Raw genomic sequence first — 21,830 nt, 5'->3', positions numbered from 1 at the left:
ACAGAAAAAAGTAGCCTGTTAGGAGTAATTTGTTAGTTATCGCTAGCTGATATGGATCAAAAGTTATTGAAGCTCGTACAGTCAAACAGGGAGACAAGCTGGCCTTCAAGACATTATCTGACACACCTCTTTTTGCACTTTACACATTTTTCAATCGTTCCATTACATTCAGACTTCTTAGTATAAGCTTTTGAAATGAGTGATTATTGGAAGACTAAGTACGCACCCGTGGCTTCCTCGCGGCAATCATCGTCTGACCACTCCGATTGACTCTCTAGCGGATTAGAGTCCATGGACTGATGGTTATGATGTGGTGCGCCGTACTTCAGCTCATCATTTATCACATTCGCTTCGAGACGCGAGGCCACGTTGTTGAGCAGCGCCACGCTGTCGGCGTCGTGCCGTTGGCCGTTGTGTAAATGGGCATCATTATTGTATGCCTTCGCAACGTCCCCGACTTGGTGGTCCTGGTCGTCATCGTCGTCCTCGAGTTCCTCGTGCGCGTTATCCTCATCTTTGGATGCTTTGCATTCGCTCTGTTGTTTGGAAATACTTTCCGACCTCTTATGAAACACGTCGCGACCCACTTCGTCATCTTCGAACTCCTCATCGGCTAGGTTATCCTCAGTATCATCACGATCACCATAGTCGGCGTGATTGTAGCGAGCGCGTTGCTGCTGATGATGGTGGTGGTGTCGCACGAAACGATTGCCACCGTCCAACATTTCCAGACTCTCATGACTGTGATTGAGCTCCTTGGAGCGCGGTCGCTGTCTGTGCACGCGATGGTGGTTGTGCTCCTTGAGCATAAAACCGACACCGGGTCCGCCCAGATCCAGCATGGCTAGCGAATTCTGCTGCTGCTCGTGCAGAATCTCACAGGATTCAGTGTCGGAGGTCTGCCTGCAATTGCAAATGATTGATTGAGTGATTGAAATATGGTTATATATTGGGGGATATTTACATTTGACTAGACTCTGAGGGATTCTTGTTGCGCGTGATCTCTTTGATGGCCTCCAGGCCCACAGGATGCTTGGATATCATGAAGCTGGTGCTGGACGCTATTTTGGAGCCAGAAGGATGTCGTACGCTGCCCCCAACACCGCTGGTGCCACTTGTGGGCGACATTAGGTCATCCATAATGGATGTCGTGCTGGTCGTCTTGTGGTTATTGTTTCCGCTAATTGAATTGCTGCCGCCACTGAGATTCCCGTTGCTGCTAGCCGCCGTCACTCCATTGGTGGAGCTGAGCTTGCTGTTGCTGGCCGAGTAGCAAAGTTCCATGTTGGGGCGACTGCTGCTGTGGTTGCCCGTGAGGTCAGCGCCGTCGGCTGAGGCCGATGTGGTTGCATTGCCATCACCACATAACGCTGGTGAGGTCGTTGGTACGCCGGGTCGTGTGCGGGCCGAGCCATTTAGTAGTCTTTGTAATTCCCTCTCAAATGGTGACTTGACCGAAGTTGAGGCTGCTGCAGCGGCTGCCGCTGCCACCAGCGCTTTGTGTGGTGCACTCTCATAGTCAAAGCTGCCACCCTTATGTTGCATGCTACTTGTGGTTGGTAGCTGGCCGTGGCTCTCCGTTGTGGAGCTCACCTCGTAATCCTTCAGGTTGTTAATGTTTATTACGGGCGAGGTGGCATCGAGATCAACCTGTATGTCGCAGGGATAGAGCCATTGCAGTGGATTTGGATTTGGCATGCTTGGGAGCACACTGCGCTGCAGATGAGTGCTGCCTACCCGAGGTGAGTCTCTGTCTCCTTCCCCCTCGCCCTCAGTCGTTTTCGAGTAGCTCTCATCGGAGGAACTCATGGAAGGGGAGTGGGGACGCGAGCTGAGATCATCGTTGGACGACATATCGCGGCTCTCTTCCATTTCGGTGGGCAGCTTTGGCAACGGCTTCAAGTAATTGCAGTTGCGCTGCGGCGCCGTATGGTGCTTGGCAGCGTCGGTGGAAACGGTGGAGGCGGGCTTAGGTGGCAACACGGGCAGCGGTGGCTGCTGCGAGTAAAGCGCGTACTGCTGATGTTGTGTCGGTTGGTAGTGCAGGGATGCCTTCTGCTGCTGCTGCTGATGCTGTAGTAGTTGCTGGTGTTTTTGGTTCTGCTGCTGCAGTGACAACATGGAGTTGGGACAGGTGTAACGAGGTGGCTCATACTTTGGCGCATGCTGCATTGGTATTATCTTTGACGTGCAGAGTTAAACACACACACAGAGAGAGAGAGAGAGAGCAAGAGTAAGAGAGAGAGAGAGAGAGAGAGAGAGAGAGACATGTGGACGGAGAGCGAGAGATATACGATATAGTTAAATACAGATACAGATAAGGCGGGGGGTGTGTTCATGCAAAGAGTATAGAGTTAGACATTAATTAGTTACACGATCCGCAGAGCAGGTGGAGTGTCGGATAGATGTGATGGATTGTGGTTGGATATATATGGTAGCAGCTGGTGTGGTGTGGTCGGAACTACTAGGGTTTTGGTGGACCGAACGAACGTTAAAAAAAAGAAAAGAACCTCAAAACCACTGTCATGGCAGCTGGGCGCACGCTATGTATGGTATCTATGATGATCTAAGTCTCGGAGGGGGGGACATTTAAAGGAGTATCTCCTTGCTCCACAACATCAAGTCGATATCACTCACCTTGGCCACCGGTGCACCGGCGTTGGCATGCAATAGCGGCTCGTTTTCGCGGCAGTTGCCATAATTTAAGCTCAGATTGCCGCTCATGCTGTACGACGATGACGATGGTTGAGATGGCTGAGATGGCTGAGATGCTTGAGGTTGATGTGAGTGATGCAGATGATGTAATAGCGGATGCGGATGTGGATGGGAATGCTTGTGGAACTGAGGCTGGTTAAGTTGGCCATGCTGCAGCGATGGTGTCATGAAATTGCGCGCCCCAACGCCCACGGGGGATGCATGCATATCGTGCCTCAACGCCATGCCACCAGTTATGTCGGGCACATCGACACCGAAACCGACACCGGCACCGACACCAAAACCCACACCCATACCCAGCGTTGGCCCAGCACTGGCATGAAATCTGCCGCCATAGTTGGGGGGCTGCTGCTGTTGCTGCTTACCACTGGGGTTTTCAATAATATTAAATTGTTCTCGCAACGTTACCAGAGGAATGGGTTGAGGTGCTTGTTGTTGTTGTTGTTGCTGTTGTAGTTGTAGTTGCTGCTTTAATTGGAGTTCGTTTTGGAATTCAAGCTGGTGCTGGTGTTGGTACTGAGGTGCAATTGCTATCAGGGCTGGTGGGGATCCAGAACCGGAGTTATGTCCTGCTGTTGTTGTACACGCTCCCATCGAACTGAAGGACAGCGAGCGCTGATGCTGCTGATGCTGCTGATGCTGCTGCTGCTGCTGGTGATTATTATGCTGCAATGGCGCATAGCCGCGTCCATAGTTGGTGCTGCCGGTGTAGGGTGCCGGAGGCTGATAATTGCCGCACTCCGAGCCATGGTGATCGCCATTGTGGTTACCATTCTCTCGTATATTCGGCAGACCACCATTGGCAATGAAGTTGGGCTGCTTCTGGAATTTGCTGTTCAGTCGCTGCTGCTGTTGCTGATGTAGATGATGGTACTGGGGAACTGATTGCTGCTGCTGCTGTTGTTGTTGCTGGTGCTTGGGCAGCAGCTGCTGCTCCTCGCTGGCCATCATCATACTTCCACCGTCCCCATTGCCCAAACTATTCTCCTTATTAATGCTGTAGGTGTCCATGTTAACATTGTGAAAGCTCTTGTCACCGAACCCAGTATTCTTCTGATAATACTCTGTGGGGTGTGCGTACATCTGTAGCGCCTGGGTGTCTTGGGCTTTCGAATTCGGCGCTGGCCGACTCGATATCATCGCATTGCGCACTTCGCTTTTCAGCGCATTGCTGTTGCTATCACACAAAAAATAGGTGACCATGTCGCCTTTGCCCTTCACCTTGATCGTGCCGCGGCAGCTGTAAGAAGAGGACAACAATTTTAGACTCTTGGTTAAAAGCACTTAATATCCTAGTTGCATCTCATGAAGAGATTATAATCATACAAGTACAAGTATATCCCGCTAGACCTTTAATGCGTTAAACGCAACTTACCGAAACTCAAAGTGCGAACCGACCAAACTATCCACCACCTCCTGGGTTAGCTGTGAGTAGCCAGGTACGCCAGTCGAGTCCATGCGACTTGCCACATTGACCGTGTTGCCCCAGATGTCATACTGAGGCTTCCGCGCTCCAATTACCCCCGCCACTACGGGTCCAATATTGATTCCTGGTTTATAGGAATGGTTGAAGATGTACGAGCATCGTCTACAGACCTATTTCATGAATTACTTACCCACGCGCAGCATAAAATTGTTATATGAGTGACTGTTGATCTCCTGAAGAGACAGACGCATCGCCTTGACATATTCAATGAGAGCGGTCATGTGTCGACGCACCGAATTGGGATCGTTGGGCTGTATCTTGTACTCTGAGAAGGGAATACGAAAGTGTGGGTGATGTAGGGAGACGAGAAGAAATAACGGTGCGATGCTTACCTGGTATCAGGCCCACCACTGCCATGTAGGTGCTGCCCACGGTCTTTATTTTGTCGATGCCTCGGAAGCGATCCTCTTTAAGCAGCTAAAGTGTTTAACGAAATACGACGTAGAAAAAATAGAGCTCGGCAGCTAATATAAATGTAAACGTCTTTCCTACCTCATCGAAATCCGCAATAATTTCGTTAAGCAGACGCAGGCACTCCAGTCCCTGATCGGAGCCATCCATTTCAGTGTAGAACTCGTTGAAGTTAGGAACACTGGCGAAGATGACGCCCACTTTGGCATAACTTTGGTGGTATAGCTCCTACAGCAGCAAACGAGAAAGAAATTACATTATAGGTTTGTGCAAACAAATATGTAAAGGGTGCTTCAACAAGTGGTGTAGGGTACAATTGAGAACTCTACTTCGAAATTCTCGATTACTGTTTTGTACAATTAGGCCTCTATTTGGCGGATGAATAGGATGTAAAGCTTATCCAAAGATAGAAACCCAACAGTGGTGGTCAGCTGTTGCTTCCAAAACGAAAGATATTTTTTGCGACTCGAGTGGAAGTAGAGATCGTTTCGTTTTAAAATGCGCCATCTCGGGTCCCAATTAATTGCTTGCCGATACAGTGAGGACGTGAAGGGTTCAAGTTCTTAGGCACGGTGTTGAGTTGAAGTGTTGGGAACGAAAGCCAAAGTCCTTTTAATGTCATGCTGAGCCAGTTCCGTGGAGCTCAGAATCTTCTTGATTGAATGATTTATATTTCCTAAGCTTATCATCGATCACAAATATCGATATCTGATAACTGTCAACCAACTAGCCTTCCAGTCCAACACCTCTAGTTGGCACACCCTTTATGTTGTCTTACCATGTTGTTGCGAAATTGTGCATCGAGAAAATGTGCAGCCACATGAGCGGGCAGCAAATTATGCAGAATACGCTTATTGGACTCTTGCAATACGTCCATCTCCTTCTTCTCCTGTGAGGCCTGCAGCTGCCAGAGGAAGTCAAGCCGTGCCGTTCCCTCCACCATCCGGCCGTGCACCAAAATTGCAATCATAAAGATGACAATGCGCGCCAATGAGATCAAATGGAGCGGAATGGAAGCGCTGAAATGGTAACAACACAGGCTCGTTCGGATTCTTGCCATTGTGGGAGAAAGGGAGGGGAGGAAGAGACTTACTTGACACGACTGTCGTAGCACTCGAAGATATTTTGATGCGAAAGCTCAATGAAGAGGCCATAAATAATGCCCATGCCGAGCACCAGCAGCGACTTAAAAACGATAGGAAGTCTATAAAAAAAATAGAAGTGGGATGTAGAAAAATTACCCCACCACCCGCAGGAATTTCCACTCACCTGAGAAAGACGGACACGGAGAGAAAAGCAAACGCTGCGGAGAGAGAGACATACTGTGGCAACGAGCACTTCCGATGTGACTCGATCTGCATAAAGTCCTGATCCTTGCTGGGCAGCGTGCCAATGGTCCCATTGCTCGAGCAGGGATGGTCGGACACGCACGTGAACTGCAATGGAGGGCCACTAAAGGCTGTCCGGCTGGTCTAAAACAACTCATCGTCTACTTACCACATTTACTTGCCCCACGGAGTATATAAGTATGATCGTGAAAATCGTGATGGCCATGCGTAGAGTGAAGCTTTCGGATATGTCCCATATAATCCATTTGAGGCGTACCGCCAGCAGCAGCATTAGAATGGCGCTCACCCAAATGAAGGCGGTCAGAAAGAGCAGCAGCAGAATTAGGGTGCGTGGCAAGGCCGTAACTTGCAAAGCCGCGCCTAGGATGAGCAACAGCAGGGAACAGCCCATGGCTGTGGTGAAGCCCAAGTCGAAATCTTTGTGGTATTCGCGCTCCTTATCGCTCTGGCGAAAGCGCAACGTCAGCCTGTCGACATGCTCCGACTTGTCGCAGTCCACGGACCGTGCATTGATGGCCTGCGAGAGGAAACGATTGACCCGATTGGTGGGCTGATGGTGGGCCGCCACCGAGTGTCGTTTACGGAAGGGTCGCTTGAATTTGTCGGCCACCTTGGACGACTGCACAGAGTCGCAGGATGGGGGAGATGGCGCATATTGTAGGTGGGAAGTGCGAGAACAGATATTAAATTGAAACGGATTAGTTCTTTCTCTAATTGTTCCTGCTCCTGCGACTATTGAATGCTTATGTTGTGTGTGTGGGAAAATCGAAGAAAGTACTGGATACTGTTGTGTACCGGTTGTGATACTACTGAGCAGCATTCACATTTCCAGTTCAGAAATTGTGTAAGACTTCCTATTCCCAAATTTGACTGGAAATGTGAATGCCTGCCACTCTCTGTGGCGTGTGCAGGTAGTGTTTGGAGGGGAGATGGCATGTAATCGTATGTACTATATATACTATGTATGTATGGGTACCGATTTCAAAACTGTTTTCTTGATTGTGCTTGAAGGCAAAATTGCAGCAACACCAATTGGATGGACTCGCTTAGAAATGCAAATTGCAGCTTTATAATTTTCATTTTATTGATCTAGACACATACTCGTACATACATTTGTATATTTAATAACTGTGTGTGTGTGTGTGTGTATGGGAGTATATATATATATGTGTGTGTGTGTGTGTGTTTGAGTATGGAACACAAATTTCATGCTGATTAAATATAACTGTTGTTACACTGTTGCTGAACACCTATGTGTGTTTTCAAAAAGTTGCAAAAGTTATGCGTAAAAACGGGATTAGAAGACAACAGCTATCAGTTAACAAAATGGCAAATCCTCAGAGCGACTAAAGTCATGGTCACACAGGCAAATTATTTGCACACAAACTCATGCAAACTTGAACAAGAAACAATGCTACACAACAAGAAATCTTTTTACCAAAAAAAAAAAAAATATACCACAAATTTGTGTGCAAATGATTTGCCTGTCTGCGCTACGTATAATAAGTAAGATAAGAGAACGTCGAATAGGCATTCATTTACTACATAGGTAAGGGTAGTGTTGATGGAAACTTCCAAACACTGCATACAGCCAATGTAATACTGAAATATTCTACTTCAAAAACTAGAAAACATTTAAATCTAAAATTGATAAATTGCATGCATTGCAAACATCGGTTGGCGTCGGTTTTAGCACATTTCTAAAAGAAAAATCAAGAAAACATCCCAAACTACCCAAGAAGACTAAAATAATATAATAATGCAACAGATATGTTAAAAAAGAAAAGAAGAATTAGCTTACTTATATGTTATGTGATTGCACGCGACTGGTTCTTAAGTACCTAGTTCCTCTATAAATAATACTTGTATCTAATTAAAGACAAGCTATAACGTTGAAGTCGTGTCATCTCAACTCTTAAATACTCTGTACCCAGCCTTTTTCCGGTTGCAAACATTCAACTAAAATAAAGTTTGTTGTACCCATAAGTCCTTTTCTATTTTAAAAAAAAAAAAAATGTTTTTTCCACGGCTATATGCATGTATGATTTGCAATAAACCTGCTCTTACCAGATTATGATTTAAGAGGTCTTGGAGTTTATACAATTGGACAGGAGTACGAAGTATGAACCATCGATTGTCTCGTCACGCTGATCACATACGACTATATAAATATATACCTGCAACATGGGGTCTGCCACACCTCTTTCTGCCCTCTCCTTCTACATAGTATACACTTTCACCTCTGAGGTACTGGCTATACAAATTGACATCGTGAATACAAGACAGTAGATATGTACAGTTCTGATAAAAAAAATATATGAACCCTGAGTGGCACTTAAGCTATTAACATAATCTATGATGACTGCGTAAGGCGATATCGAAAGAAATTGCAATAATACAAAATAATAGCAACAAATGTAGGAATAAGATGGTTTTTATTTTTATTTGAAAAGAAAAGTAGAATTAATATAGAAGCCAGTGGCTGATTAGGAAAGCCATTGCAAAATAGAAACGATTCCATAATATCGAAAACATTTCAAGCAAACGAGCGAAGAAAAGAAAGGAACACAACTGAGCATTAGCAAGGACGAGCACAAGAAAGCACAATTAAGGATGAACAAACGATCGACATAAACGAGTCAACAGAATGGAAATAAATCATTTGTTTTTTAGCTGCTCTGCTCACTTTTTTGTTCTTGTGATTGTGCCTATGTATGCGACTAATCGTACTCGCTGTTGAATTGGGGTCTGAGCCTACTGTCACTTGGACGCTGCCCCCGCCACTGCCACCGCCACCACCGCCGCCACCACCTCCACCTCCACCACCACCAACACCAACCCCAACGACAAGCGGTAGCGGGGTAGCGTGTAAAATTTTTTGTAGACGCATTACCTAAATCGAAGAACAACATATATGCATATATATTTCATATACATACGCATAAGTATAGTGTAGTATAGTATGGTATGGTATAGTATATATCGAATAGTATATAGTACAGTATATCATATAGTATGGCATGGTATGGTTTATAGATAATATGGCAAGGTATAGATATAAATAGATTGTAGATAGATATAGGTTAACAAAAATAAAAGCAAGTAACAATCTAAGTTATGAGGTCAAATATTTCACAAATGTAAAAGACACAACAGCTTAATTGCGGTCAGACTGGCAAACAATCTGCATACAAACTCATTCAATTCGAATGCGAGCAATAGGCCATGCGAAGTATAAGAAAATTTCTTATCAAAAAAAATGGCATCATATTGTCAGCCATGGTTAACAGGTTGGAGTAGGCGTGGCTGAGCCCTCGACTCGATACAGATAGTAGAAACTTCCAGTCTTCTGTTTCCATACTAGCCATACTAGTCAATTAATTATTCCAAGTAGCGCACATTGGACTACTATATCATATAGCTATCTAGGAACGATCCACCGAGTTATCAATAACTTCCTTGTTTCTAAAGCTAAGCCAAGGCTATACATATTCTTGGGACATAATATTCAATTTGAACCAAACCGGAGAGCTAGATCATACTGCTGCCATAAGAACGATCGGACAGAAGTGTGTTTTGTTTGTAAAGTATCTGAACCAAATTGGACAAGAAAATTGGAATGCCGTATCATGCATAGGAAATTGTTTCAATAAAATAAGATATTATTGAACTCTTTTCAGTGAAGATAGTATTAAAAACTAATTGGATATTATTCCTAGCCTCCCATTTTATATAGTATATGTATGTATATGCTAGAGGAACAATCAGATTTCTATTTGATTGAATACCGGATTACTACGATTGCTACGAGTATAAAGGCTCGGCCTTGGAACCCAACCAAGGATACGTAATACTTATTTCTGTAATTTGTGAGCAAAATATTTGCGTGTCTGACCGTTTAGCTGTTCGGCGGGGACTGCAGGGACTGAAGAATATACAACGCTGCTGAACAATTGGCTGCTGATTTTGAAAAGCTTAGTTAACAATTTACAAATTTGTAATTTACACAATAAACGCACAACATTTATGCAAACGCACGGAAAGAAAATAACGCTTTTTGTTTTGTTGTTGTTGTTGTTGTTGATGTTCTTCTTCTTTCTTTTTTTTGTACATACGAGTATTACGCTAATTGTTAATACAGACAATACTGAACTGTTTATATATTCTCGTATAGTAAATATAAGTTTATGTTTGAAAGTGGTAAAGTAGATATATATAGTATTGTATATGATGGGGTGGGAGTGGTGTATAGTTAGGGCTCATTGGAGAGAAATTTGGAGCCAGCACGAGAATGTTTGATGTATGTATGTATTGTATACTTGTATATAGTATGTATGCATGTCATGTGAGTATGTATGTTAGTTGAGGAAAAGCGAGAGGCACACTTACCGCATCCTGTAAATAAACGAACAGAAAGAAAGAAATCAACGAAAGAAATCATAAGAAGAATACGCAGCAGTGGCAGAAATTCGAGTTTCTTTTCGAGTGTTTTTTTTGTTTTTAGCAATTACAGAAAAAACCTGAGAAAAAACCGTCCCTGGCAGATAAAATACTTTGTCTATATCGCTAAATCGGCAACAAAACAAACCAAAAGCAAATCAAAACAATAAGAAACCGAAGCGAATGGGGCGAAATGAAAATGACAAATGAAATTGAAAACGAAACCAAATGCCAAATGTTTGTATATATTATAAGTATATATATAGTAGGTGTGTGTGGGTGTTGGTGGTCCCCATAGCCTTGACCGATTGGCTGGCGGTCATCCAAGCCTGGGACTCACTCGCTGGACATGCAAAACTAAACTACTAATACTAGGCTAGGCTAGGCTAGGAGAGCTCATCTGTGTGCTTCTATTTAGTCTTTTATTTTGTTTTTGTTTTTACTTTTGTATTTGTGGGCGTTTGGGTGAGAATGTGATTTGAATTTACCTTTCGTAGCCCCTTCTCTGCCACCTGAACGCTGGCAGCGGAGGCATCTGCTGTGCTGCCACGTGCCCCAACAACGCCGCTGCCCGCCGACGGTGGAAACGAGCCGGTGGCTATGTTGGAGAACGGCACTGGCTCTGAGAACTTGATGGTGTGAAGAAGCTGCATGACCACATTGGAAACGTTTCTAAATGAGAGTTTGCGGCGACTACCGATGGCCGAGCGTACGCTTAGCGTGCTTAGCATTAATGGCTGTAAGAGAGACACGAAAAAGGAAAAAGAAAACAAAACAGGATGCCAATGAGCAACTACGTCCACTAGCACTAATTGCTTCAAGGGGTAGACAATAATAATAATGAGAGAGGGTTCTGACCTTGCGCCGATGCGGCGGCGGCACAATGAAGAACGTGTCCACGCCATGGTCCCGCAAATAGGAGGAGCGTTCGTCCCCATGTCCTGCCTCCACTTCGTATTCACCGGACAGCGAGTCCAGGGTCGCGCGAGTTACATGCACGCGTCCTGGCTCCCCGCCCGACTCCATATGATTGGCCAGCGTCACATCATTGGACCAGACATCGAACTGCCATTTGCGCAGACCTAGGACCCCGCAGAGCACTCGACCCGTATGAATGCCCACACGCATGTTCAGTATGACATCTGTGGCCTCCACAACGGTCCTGGAAAATAAAAACAAGCATTGCAGTAGACCAGGAGACAGAGAAAAAGGGGTCTCATTACGCTATGGCATCAATCATGTCCAGTCCCATTTCCACAGCACACTTGGCATGATCCTTGCGCGGTTCCGGCAGCCCAGAGACACAATAGTAGCAATCCCCCAAGATCTTGATGCGTAGGCAATGATTGTCCTGCAATACAAATATTTATAATATACCATTATTTACAACTTGGGAGTAATTTACGAAAAAGAGAGTGTTCATCAACTTTATGTTGTCGTGATAAACCAAAAAAGTTAATGGTTTGAACTAATTTAGTGTCAATTATTCCTGTGGTAACTATACGATATGGCAGACGGATCTTAATGAAACGTGAGCTTATAATGAAGCAATTACGGATTTGTGAAAAACTTGTTCTGCATAAGTATAAGAGAAGTCTACACGTCAACTCCAATGTCCATGGCTGCTATGATTCAAAAGTTATCGAGGTTCATACAGTCGAACAAGAGAGCAAACGAAAGAACAGACAGACAGAGAAACATGTCTGTATCGAGTCGTCTCGTGTTTGCTGATCAAATATATAACATGCTTCACCCTTCCCATACAAAGGACTTAAATGATAGGCAAGGGAGCCAATCCCACACTTACATGCGCCAGCTGATCGAACCGTCCAAAGAGCTCGTTCAAGAGTCGCACCAGCTCCTGTGCACTGCACTGAGACGAGAGTACCGTAAAGCCGACAATATCTGCAAAGAGGATGCTCACATTCTCATGCTTCTGTATGTAGATGCGATGGAATTGGCCGGCCACTGGTGACAAGATGTCGTTCTTCATCTGCATGGCCACGTGCTGGGGCAAAACGGACAAAAGCAAACGCTCGAGCTTCTCATTCTCATCCTGTATTTCGAGACGCGCCGCAATACAATTTCTCGTGTCGAGAAAAGCGCGACGCTGTGCCCTTTCCATCATTATGTTTACCACCAAGCCAGCGACATTGACGCCAATGAATACCACAATGTTGGCAATCAGCTGGTTGTACTCCAAATAGCGAAACGAGTCCGTGAAGATTTTGTACACCGTCAGACTAATATGCACCGAAGGCACAACAATCCCAAAGGTGACCGCCTCCCAGATTTGGAGCGGCATCATGGCATAGGCCAGAAAGACTACAAACACAATTTGCCAGACGCCCTCGGCCATAACCTCCTTGGTGTCGACGGGAAAGACACTTCCCAGTGTCGGCATCGACACAATGCAGATGCTGGCGGTGAAAAGCAAAATCCCGTAGCACAGTATCGGTAAATGGTGATCCTTGATGATGGAGCATTGTAGCAGCACCAGCACAATGGCGAACAGCAGGCAAACAATGCCATTAAATATGTTCTGCAATCGAACATCGAAAATATAGAGAAGTCTTCCGACAGACCAGCGATTACGACACTCACATGAAAGGTTGGGGCATTGTTGAAGGCCAATGACAGGGCGGCCATGACCCCACACAGCACTACGACCAGCGCCACAACGCCCAGCACCGAGAAGCGTTGCAACTTCAGCGTATACCGTTGGTACAGACATTCCAGTTCGTCGTTCTCGAACCGCAGCGTGTTAAGCGGGCGGCCGCGCGTCGCATTCACGGAATGATCCATGGCGCCGCAATTGCGGCAATCCGCTAGCGGCGACCAGTCTTCAGTCTAGCAGATGCGACGCACTTCCCCTGAAAATACAAAAACAAACGTTCATTATTTCACTTGATTACAACATCTGATAACACTATACATATAGTACATATATAGAAGAACGATCATTTCAAAGTACTGAAAAAAGGAACGACCAAATGAGCAGTTCCATCTTCCTAAGATTATATTTTCTTTGCTTAAGTGCATAAGAATAGGAGAAGTCTACACGCCAATTCCGATGTCCATAGCTGTTACGATTCAAAAATTATCGAAGTTCGAAGTACAGTCAAACCAAAGCTTAGGATTAGCTTCAGTGCTCAACCACTAAATAATGGTCTGAAACACACACCTCATCTAATACTGAAGCAATTACTAGCGATCTTACTCTCCCTAGTTTTTATTCACAACCAATAATGGCTCATGGATCATTTGCTGTTTGAAATGACTAAGTACTAGTGTTTTATTATCTATTATCTTTATAATCTTTTTATCTTTTCTGACTGCCTTTCTTTTTCCCATTGCTTCTTCAACACCCATGTTAATTAAACATGTTTTTGATGGTTTCAAGTACCCATTAATAGGTTCACTTCGAAATTGCTTAAGCGAAAATGTCATTTAGGTTTTCAGATGATTTTGCTACCAGAGGTTGATGGATGAATGACTACCAGCGGTTGATCTCACTATTTCATATAATTTGTTATCCTGCATAATATATACTCGTACATATTCAAAGCAGATCAGCAGTCGTTCAGAATTCAATTACATTCTTAACATTATAATTGGAACAACAGTTTTTTGGTTATTATGGTACTTTAAATCATCAAAAATTATATTAAATCATTATATTAAAAAAAGTTCGTTGGAACAATTTCTTTTATTAGAAATTGATAATTCCGTTTCGGTTTTAGAAACCACCAGATTCTTTTTCCTTCTTCAACTTGACCATGGACCTCAAGGGTCCAACAAGCATTAGTATTTAGAAAAATATATGAAGATTCTAAAAAAAATCAAGGTCAACTAACGGATTTGCCACTTTTAGGGTTATTAACGATACCTCCAAACTAAAAATGTGTTAGCCCTTCAAGTGTTCAGTTATGCAACAATACAAAGAACTCTACTTTGCAGAACATATAGAACATTAACTTCCATTTACTCTAAACCGACACAACTTCTGTATTCTTTAGGAAATGGAAGAAAGAGGTCAAGGTTGAGTCCAGCATAATTTTCCATGTAAAGCAACGACGAAACAAAAAATATCATTCAATAGTTTCTTTTCTGGATATCCCAGATGGCAGACGTAATCAAATGGGACCGGCTAAGTGCCTATTAAGTGGATTTGTCTCATCATACCCATAACTCACCTATCAGTTATGCTTATGAGAGCTTTCCATGGACTGATTTTATGGCATATGCTCCTCCGCGGAATTAATTATTTAACGCAATGAGGTCGATGAGATATATAGTATTTTACATATAGGATGTAGATATACGGGGTTGCATTAATGCTTAAAAATGTTCAATGCGCGAAATCCATGGAAACAAAAATACTGTGCCTACCACTGCCAACATACTATACACTTTACACGCTATGTCAGTGCCACACAGCTTATGCGACTTAAAAATAATATTTCCCATTTTCTAAAGATATTAGCTATAAATAACGACATCAAGTAGCGAGCGGGCAGTGCTCTCTCTGTGTTCGCCACTGGCTGGTTCTTTGGTTGGCTGCTTGTTTGGTTGACGTGAAATCAATCAATTCTTTTGCGGCAGATGCCGCTGCCTCCATCCCATTTCCCATTCACCACATATTCCGCCCATGAATACATTTGAACATAGTCAGCGCGCGGAATACGCACACATGTGTCTATATGTATGCCATCTGGTCCCACAACTCTGTCCAAAGCTATGACAGTGGTCGAAAACAAAAATCCAGGCATTTATGCTTTGTATATTTCCTTTTATACCCCTTCTTATAGGCAAATGCCCGAAGAACAGCATGACGTGACGTGAAAATATATAGATTTGTTGGTTTGTTTGTTTTAAACTGTCCGTCTGTATGAACCTCGACAACTTTTGAACCAAAATAGCTAGGAACACCAAAATTTTTCAGTATATGGACTTGGCTTATCTATTTTATGTAGCTTCAATAGAACCGATCGTTTCTTCCGTAACTCATCATCTTTAAAAAAATCGGCGCTAAATAATGTTCATTAATATATTTTAAAATGGAAAAAGTTTGTATTTAATATAAAGTTTCATTAAAATCGGTGCACTATATCATATAGCTGCCAGAAATCAATGATAGAACTAACCAATTTTTTCTTTACAACAACATCGCAACTAAGTTTGTTATTTCGAAAATTTGTTATATTGCCTCAGTTGTCAAAGAAATGTTTGATGCAACAAATTTTATTCTAGTTAAAGGACTCTGGACGATGGGCGGGGAGGGCGCAAAGTACACAAGAGTGCCTTTAAAATTTCAATAATGTTGTCCAGTAATTTGATTGCGAGTGAATCTGATTTCTGCACAATCTCCAATGTCCGTGCTACAAAATCGATATACTCGCACAGAGGTAGATGCTGAGATAATCCAATCAATTAAGCATAAAAATATGTTCGCCGCACACCGTCAGCGTCAAAGCGAACCAAATAATCAGCTTAAAAAGCTGCTGTATTTATATTTTTCAAATTGGCCTTTGCGTGTACGCGAAAGCAGCTTTAGCTTCTAATTGAACACTCTACCGTATGGAAAAACGGAAAAATGGCAAAATGGAATTAGGGACCAGATTATAGTGGTGCTTTAAAGAGTAAAGGGTGAAAGCAGCTTTAGCTTCTAATTGAACACTCTACCGTATGGAAAAAACGGAAAAATGGCAAAATGGAACCAAAATAGGGACCAGATTCAGGCCGTTTATGTAACATTTCCTCATCGGTAATACTAATACCCGTATACTAAGCCTCCTACGACACACTCTATGTGTGTACTATATATATATACTTAATGATATAGTATGTGTATGTGTCTTTGCTAACATTTAATTATAATCAAGGTCATTTGTTGCACACAGCAAATTTTCCAGTTGAGTTCAAATTCGATGAAATTATATTTAAAACGTGTTAAGCTTGCTCCATAAATTCCACCTCCGCCCACGTGTCAGGGTGTGTTTAGGAGGTGTGTATGCTTTTTCCAGCGCCAGGACAACTCTTCTAGCCCCTGTGTCCGCCCCCTTTTTTCACATTCCTTTAATCAAAATCAACTTTGTCGCATCAATCATTTATATATACTACCTAGCGCTTTAATTATGGTGGGAACCTAGGATAAATAACAAATAAGGTGACAAAAAAGTTAGCTATTAGTAAGAAGATCCATTCTAGCTGCGATTTTTTCACCTTTCGTTCCTATGACAAGTATGTGGTTGAGTGCAGAAACTTTCAAATTGTGGTGGGGTTCTATAAAATCGCATAAATATCATATTAATATGACAGCTATATGATATACTTGTAGTGCACCAATTTTGTAGAACCTTTTGATTTTGGTAAAACACTGTACAAAATGCAAAAACACACGATAATCCAATTTGGATCAAACGAATGGATATTCATAAAAAACCATAAACAGTTTTACGAGACACTCTGTGTTTTTCTCATGTAAACAAGTCAAATAAAACAAATGAGCTTATGATGAATAATTAATTAGCATAAATGTCGAATTTATTTTCATTTAATGGAGCTTTTTTAAACATAAATGAAAATCACACAAATGTCAAATGACAATTAGCAGCTCATGCTGTAAATTAAAGATAATCATTTAATCAATTGTTGAGGCGATAACTAGCAAAGCAAATAATGGATTTTCTAGATGTGATATGTGTATATAGATACGGGAACAGTAGTTTACTAAAGAAATGCGAATTTTTTAGGAAGATAGGGGGGATTTTTGAACTATGAATGGAATATACTATACTATACTATATAGAATGAGAGAACAGTAGTTTACTAAAGAAATGCGAATTTTTTAGGAAGATAGGGGGGATTTTTGAACTATGAAAGGACTATACTATACTATACTATATAGAATGAGAGAACAGTAGTTTACTAAAGAAATATTAATTTTACTGGAAGATAGGGCGATTTTTGAACTATGAATGGAATATACTATATACTATATAGAATGTAGAGAGATTCTAGAGCATAATTGCTCTAATGACTACCCTATTGCCCTATCTCTAAAGCTCTCTAGCTAGCATAAAATCGCAAATTCTTCTTGAGTTTTTAATACAATCGGTTATATCTTCTTGATTATGTGTTCACTTTATAATATTGGTTCTAAAAATAAATTGGACTGGGAAATTATGCAGTTGGTTACATTTCCATCAATTTTTATAGCTCGCCTATAAAATAATCCATTGTTCACATAATCCCCACTTCTATATTAAGGTGCTGCATTATCTACCTTTATAGATCTAAACTATAATCCAAATTTCATGTACATTCATCCAAATCGTCACTTCGATATTAAAATACAACATTATAGTATTGAGTGCCCGAAAGGGTAAAGGTAGAAATTTGTAGCACAAAGCTGTCGAAACAGGTCGGTCTACCCATGACCAGCTTTTCGATTCTCTGCAGACACATCAAACGTTTTATGCCGTCTCGGCTGCTCATTCTGGAACAGGTTTACATCGGCCGATTTAAATGAATGATCATACATTAAAAATGTACATTGATGTTTACAAAAACTGCTCTGAGCTTATCTTACAAACCCATCTCATACTATACATACGCCTAAAAATAGACCAACACACACATATTGGATTATTTGCCGTTGGTTCATAATTTCCTTAAATATTTGTCTGATATATTTCATGTTTGCACAGCTGCTGGTATTCCAATAACAGCTCGTAGCACGTTTTAGGCACAAGACAAATTTTAATATTTTTATCCGCCTTTTTTCCACCAGCTTGGATGTGGCAGTTCAGCTCGAGGACTCCATTTCCAACTTAAAGATCTTGTACCGAGCTGAATTTGCAAAAAATAATATGCTTTTCTTGTTTATCTATAAAACATCTTACGGACAGTTATCATGCTAGATAGATAGTCCACCTAGGGACGAAAGACTGAATTTTTCAACTTGAAGAAGCATTGCTTCATCGGCTTTTGGAAATAGTTTTATAGATTTCTATGAAGAAATGCTTATTTTATTTTATTCGAACAGTAATCATCCTAAATGGAAATGTGAAGAAGTTTCTTTTCTAGATTTTTAAAGCTTTGGAAATTTCAACTGATATTCAAATTTATTTCACAATTTGGAATAAAAAATTTCCTATTAAAATAATTCTGGATAATTTGTTTATTTATTTATAACAAAGGCAAAGCAACTTTCAAAATGGAGTTAATAAATATATATTTTCCTTTCCCATTCATAGTAAAAGAATACAACAGACTTAGTTCTTTCACAAATTTTTGTGAATAGTTCCTCATCAAAAGGAATTTTAAATTGATTTCTGAATATTTGAATTAATTTGTGTTTAACGTTTTAGGATAAATGTAATTCGCTTTTTATACCCTGTACCAATAAAGTATATATATTCTGAATCAGCATGGCGAGAGAAATAGATCTAGACATGTTCGTCCGTCTGTCTGTCTGTCCGTCTGTCTGGATGAACGCAAGGATCTCAGAAACTATAAAAGCTAGAATAACCAAAGTTGGCATCCAGATTCTCCTAGGTCCGAGAAAGGACGAGTTTATTTTATTTTTTGGAATTTTCCCCCCCTTCTCCCGCTACAGAATTTCGTCAATAGCGTCCACATTTCAAATGCTACCTAAACCAAACTTTGCACACATAATTTATATATAATTGTCTACTGTTGTTCAAAATTTTATTCAATTTGGTCAATTCTAAGAAAAGTTATTAGCGAAACAAATTCTCGCCAGTACAACCTCCCCAAACTGCAGCAACAAGTTCGCTCTTCTTCTTCCTCTTTTTGCTGCTGCTATGGGCGCATATAACTCAGTGACGGAAGTTTACCTGGGTACAGGGTATTACACTGTCGGGCTTGCTCGACTGTAGTGTTCTCTCTTGTTACTCCTGCAAACGTGCTTGCATTTTCCCCATTCATTTATAGTTTTTCGAATTCATTTTGGTTTCAGATCAATGAGTATACCCATCGACATCGACACATCCACAACCACAACCGCCCCCCTATTTGCGGTGTTTGTGCAATTAGTGTGTTTAGACTCTTGCCATAACGTAAAGCTGACGTCGATGATTTGCAATTAACAAATTGGCAAATAGCCATTTGGGGAACGGCAGAAAATATGCACGTTGGCGAAAATCTCAAGAAAAAAAAAAAAAAAAAGAAAACCAACATACGTGTAGTACAAATTTTATATCGATATGGAATGTTTATTCAACACCGATTTTATTTATGTGTTTCTCTCGAAACTACACCACGCTTCAATAAGTCTGGGGTAAGTGTGTTAATTCAAAATTTTAATAACATATACCACGCATTTCAATAAACACTAGCAATGGCATTAATGGAGGAGGATCTGTAAGAATGCCGCTATTCATAAATATTTATCGAAAATCCTCCGCGAATCTCAAGGGTTTGATTTGAAAATTTGTTTACAAAAATTTCCGTTCGTCATAAAATTTGATGAGTTGCTTGTGTTAAAGGTTTTCACCTTGTCTAGAGGTTATTTATTTGCATATCTATAGGTATACCATATACTATATGTATAGTGTACACATGTCTGTATAATTCAGAAGCCCATATTTACGTTTTTGCACGCAACTTTGCAGTTGCACTTCTAATTGGGTTTGTGGCTAAATTGCAGCTTTAACGGCGAAATTGTAATCATAGTACGGCCGTAAGTAGTTTTTAAGTTCTGGGAGCTTTAATACTACACATTCCTTTTTGCTGCATATATATTGATTTCTGAAGTAATCTGAAATATTTCTGAAGGTTTTGCTGTGCAAACAAATACATAAAACAGAACAGTAGACCTATGGGGTTAAGGTTCATTAATTATATATAATAGCGTTCCATCAATTGAACTGGATTTTTACTTTCGCTGCACAGTACTAAGTACTAAGCTCTCCAAAGAGTTCAATATCCAATATTTTTCGCAACAACTTGCATCGAACCCGATTATAATAGTCATTGTAGATTGTATGCTTATTGAATAATATAAATGGTATTTAATAATATGGGTGGTTCGTGAATATAAACGATGTTTCGCATAAGCTCTGTGACTCGTGCATATCTTCGCATTCGGTATACGCCACGTGTTCGCAGTATCGCATGCCGATCACGGATCCAACGGCTACGGCTACCTTACAAAAATAGTCAATATGCAAACGTTAACATATAAATACCCATATCTATATATATGTATGTATATACATAACATTCGCGGTCATCGCATTAGTTGAATGTCAAATATGTGCTGCAAAAAATACCCATAAAGGTTAATAAGCGCGCATGCGCAACAGACAAACAACGAAGCAGTCGAACAGTTAATATGTTCTAAGCGAGCATATTTGCGAATCGATCTTAATGAAAAAAAATAAACGAAAGAAGCTATTTTATTACAGGTAAAGGGTCTATTTTTTAATTGATTCTTTCAAAAAATCACCCTAAGGTATGAATGAAAGACCCTAAAAATAGGCATTGGTTTCAAAGACAACCAGTTTGTTTGTTATAAGAACTACCGAGGCAGTTTAGTAAAAAAAAAATAAACAACTCTTTTTTAATTGATTCTTTTTCATTATTTATTTATTTTTATTTTTCTCGCAATTTTTGAAGGACTCCAACGAGTTTTGTTTTCGAAACCCTCTTAAAAGATAGTACGAACAAAACTTGAAGAAGAGTTGTAGAGCAGATAAAAGAATAGTCAACAAAATAAAAAGAAGGAATGGGTTTAATTCTCTGTTATTTATTCTTCTTCAATAAATAATCTTTATGGTTACACTAAGTGCCTTTTTAGAAGTGCCAGAATACTTAAAAAGTTTTCTTCAGATTAACAACCCACCATCAACTGTCGTCAACCTTTTCGAATTCTTAGCTTAAAGATATTTAATAACAAGATAGAACGCTACAGTCGAGCAAGCCCGACAGTAAAATAGCCTGTACTCTCCACAAAAAGGAAAAATTAAAAAAAAAAAATTAAATTAAATTAGAATACATGTTTATGTTCAGTTTTAACAGCACACATTTACATCACGTACCTATGCGTGTTCATATGCGTGTATGTATGCAGCGCAAAGTTGAACAAAAGCAGCAACAACAACAGCTGCGGGCAGCGCTGCCGACAGAGCTGCAGGCAGCGCATGAGCAGCGATTTTACTTATGGCTATAACTTTCTTCAGAATTGACCTATCATGATGAAATTTGGCACACGGACACATTAGTACTAACTGGATGTACCTACCAAAATTGATTTTTAAATTCCGAGAATTACGGAAGTTATAAGAAAAAATACGAATTGCGGGGGAGTGGGGGGGTGTATCAGAAAAAATAAACAAACTCGTTCTGCCTAGGGCTTATAGGAACCTTGATACCAATTTTGGTTATCCTAGCTCTTGTAC

General features: G+C 41.1%; 1 protein-coding gene across 1 annotated transcript in view; it reads right to left on the bottom strand.

Moving 5' to 3' along the window:
* The window catches only part of LOC115633305 (Ca(2+)/calmodulin-responsive adenylate cyclase), a 38,647-nt gene that overhangs the window by 1,599 nt on the left and 15,218 nt on the right, over positions 1-21,830 (bottom strand). Inside the window, exons 3-18 of the mRNA XM_030530724.1 lie at positions 13,006-13,274; positions 12,209-12,943; positions 11,625-11,752; positions 11,260-11,563; positions 10,890-11,138; positions 6,110-6,580; positions 5,882-6,048; positions 5,706-5,816; positions 5,391-5,631; positions 4,694-4,840; positions 4,534-4,618; positions 4,332-4,466; positions 4,091-4,265; positions 2,638-3,955; positions 965-2,181; positions 227-903 (exon numbers count right to left, since the gene is read on the bottom strand). Coding sequence (XP_030386584.1) covers positions 227-903; positions 965-2,181; positions 2,638-3,955; positions 4,091-4,265; positions 4,332-4,466; positions 4,534-4,618; positions 4,694-4,840; positions 5,391-5,631; positions 5,706-5,816; positions 5,882-6,048; positions 6,110-6,580; positions 10,890-11,138; positions 11,260-11,563; positions 11,625-11,752; positions 12,209-12,943; positions 13,006-13,206 — 6,361 coding nt within the window. The 5' untranslated portion in view covers positions 13,207-13,274. The remainder of the gene's footprint in view (positions 1-226; positions 904-964; positions 2,182-2,637; positions 3,956-4,090; positions 4,266-4,331; positions 4,467-4,533; positions 4,619-4,693; positions 4,841-5,390; positions 5,632-5,705; positions 5,817-5,881; positions 6,049-6,109; positions 6,581-10,889; positions 11,139-11,259; positions 11,564-11,624; positions 11,753-12,208; positions 12,944-13,005; positions 13,275-21,830) is intronic.

This window comes from Scaptodrosophila lebanonensis, unplaced genomic scaffold (genome assembly GCF_003285725.1).
Source record: "Scaptodrosophila lebanonensis strain 11010-0011.00,11010-0021.00 unplaced genomic scaffold, SlebRS2 tig00001418-arrow-arrow-pilon, whole genome shotgun sequence".
NCBI classification, from domain to species: Eukaryota; Metazoa; Arthropoda; class Insecta; order Diptera; family Drosophilidae; genus Scaptodrosophila; species Scaptodrosophila lebanonensis.
The sequence above is the reverse complement of the archived record's forward strand: the minus strand, read 5'-3'. Positions and strand labels throughout refer to the sequence as shown.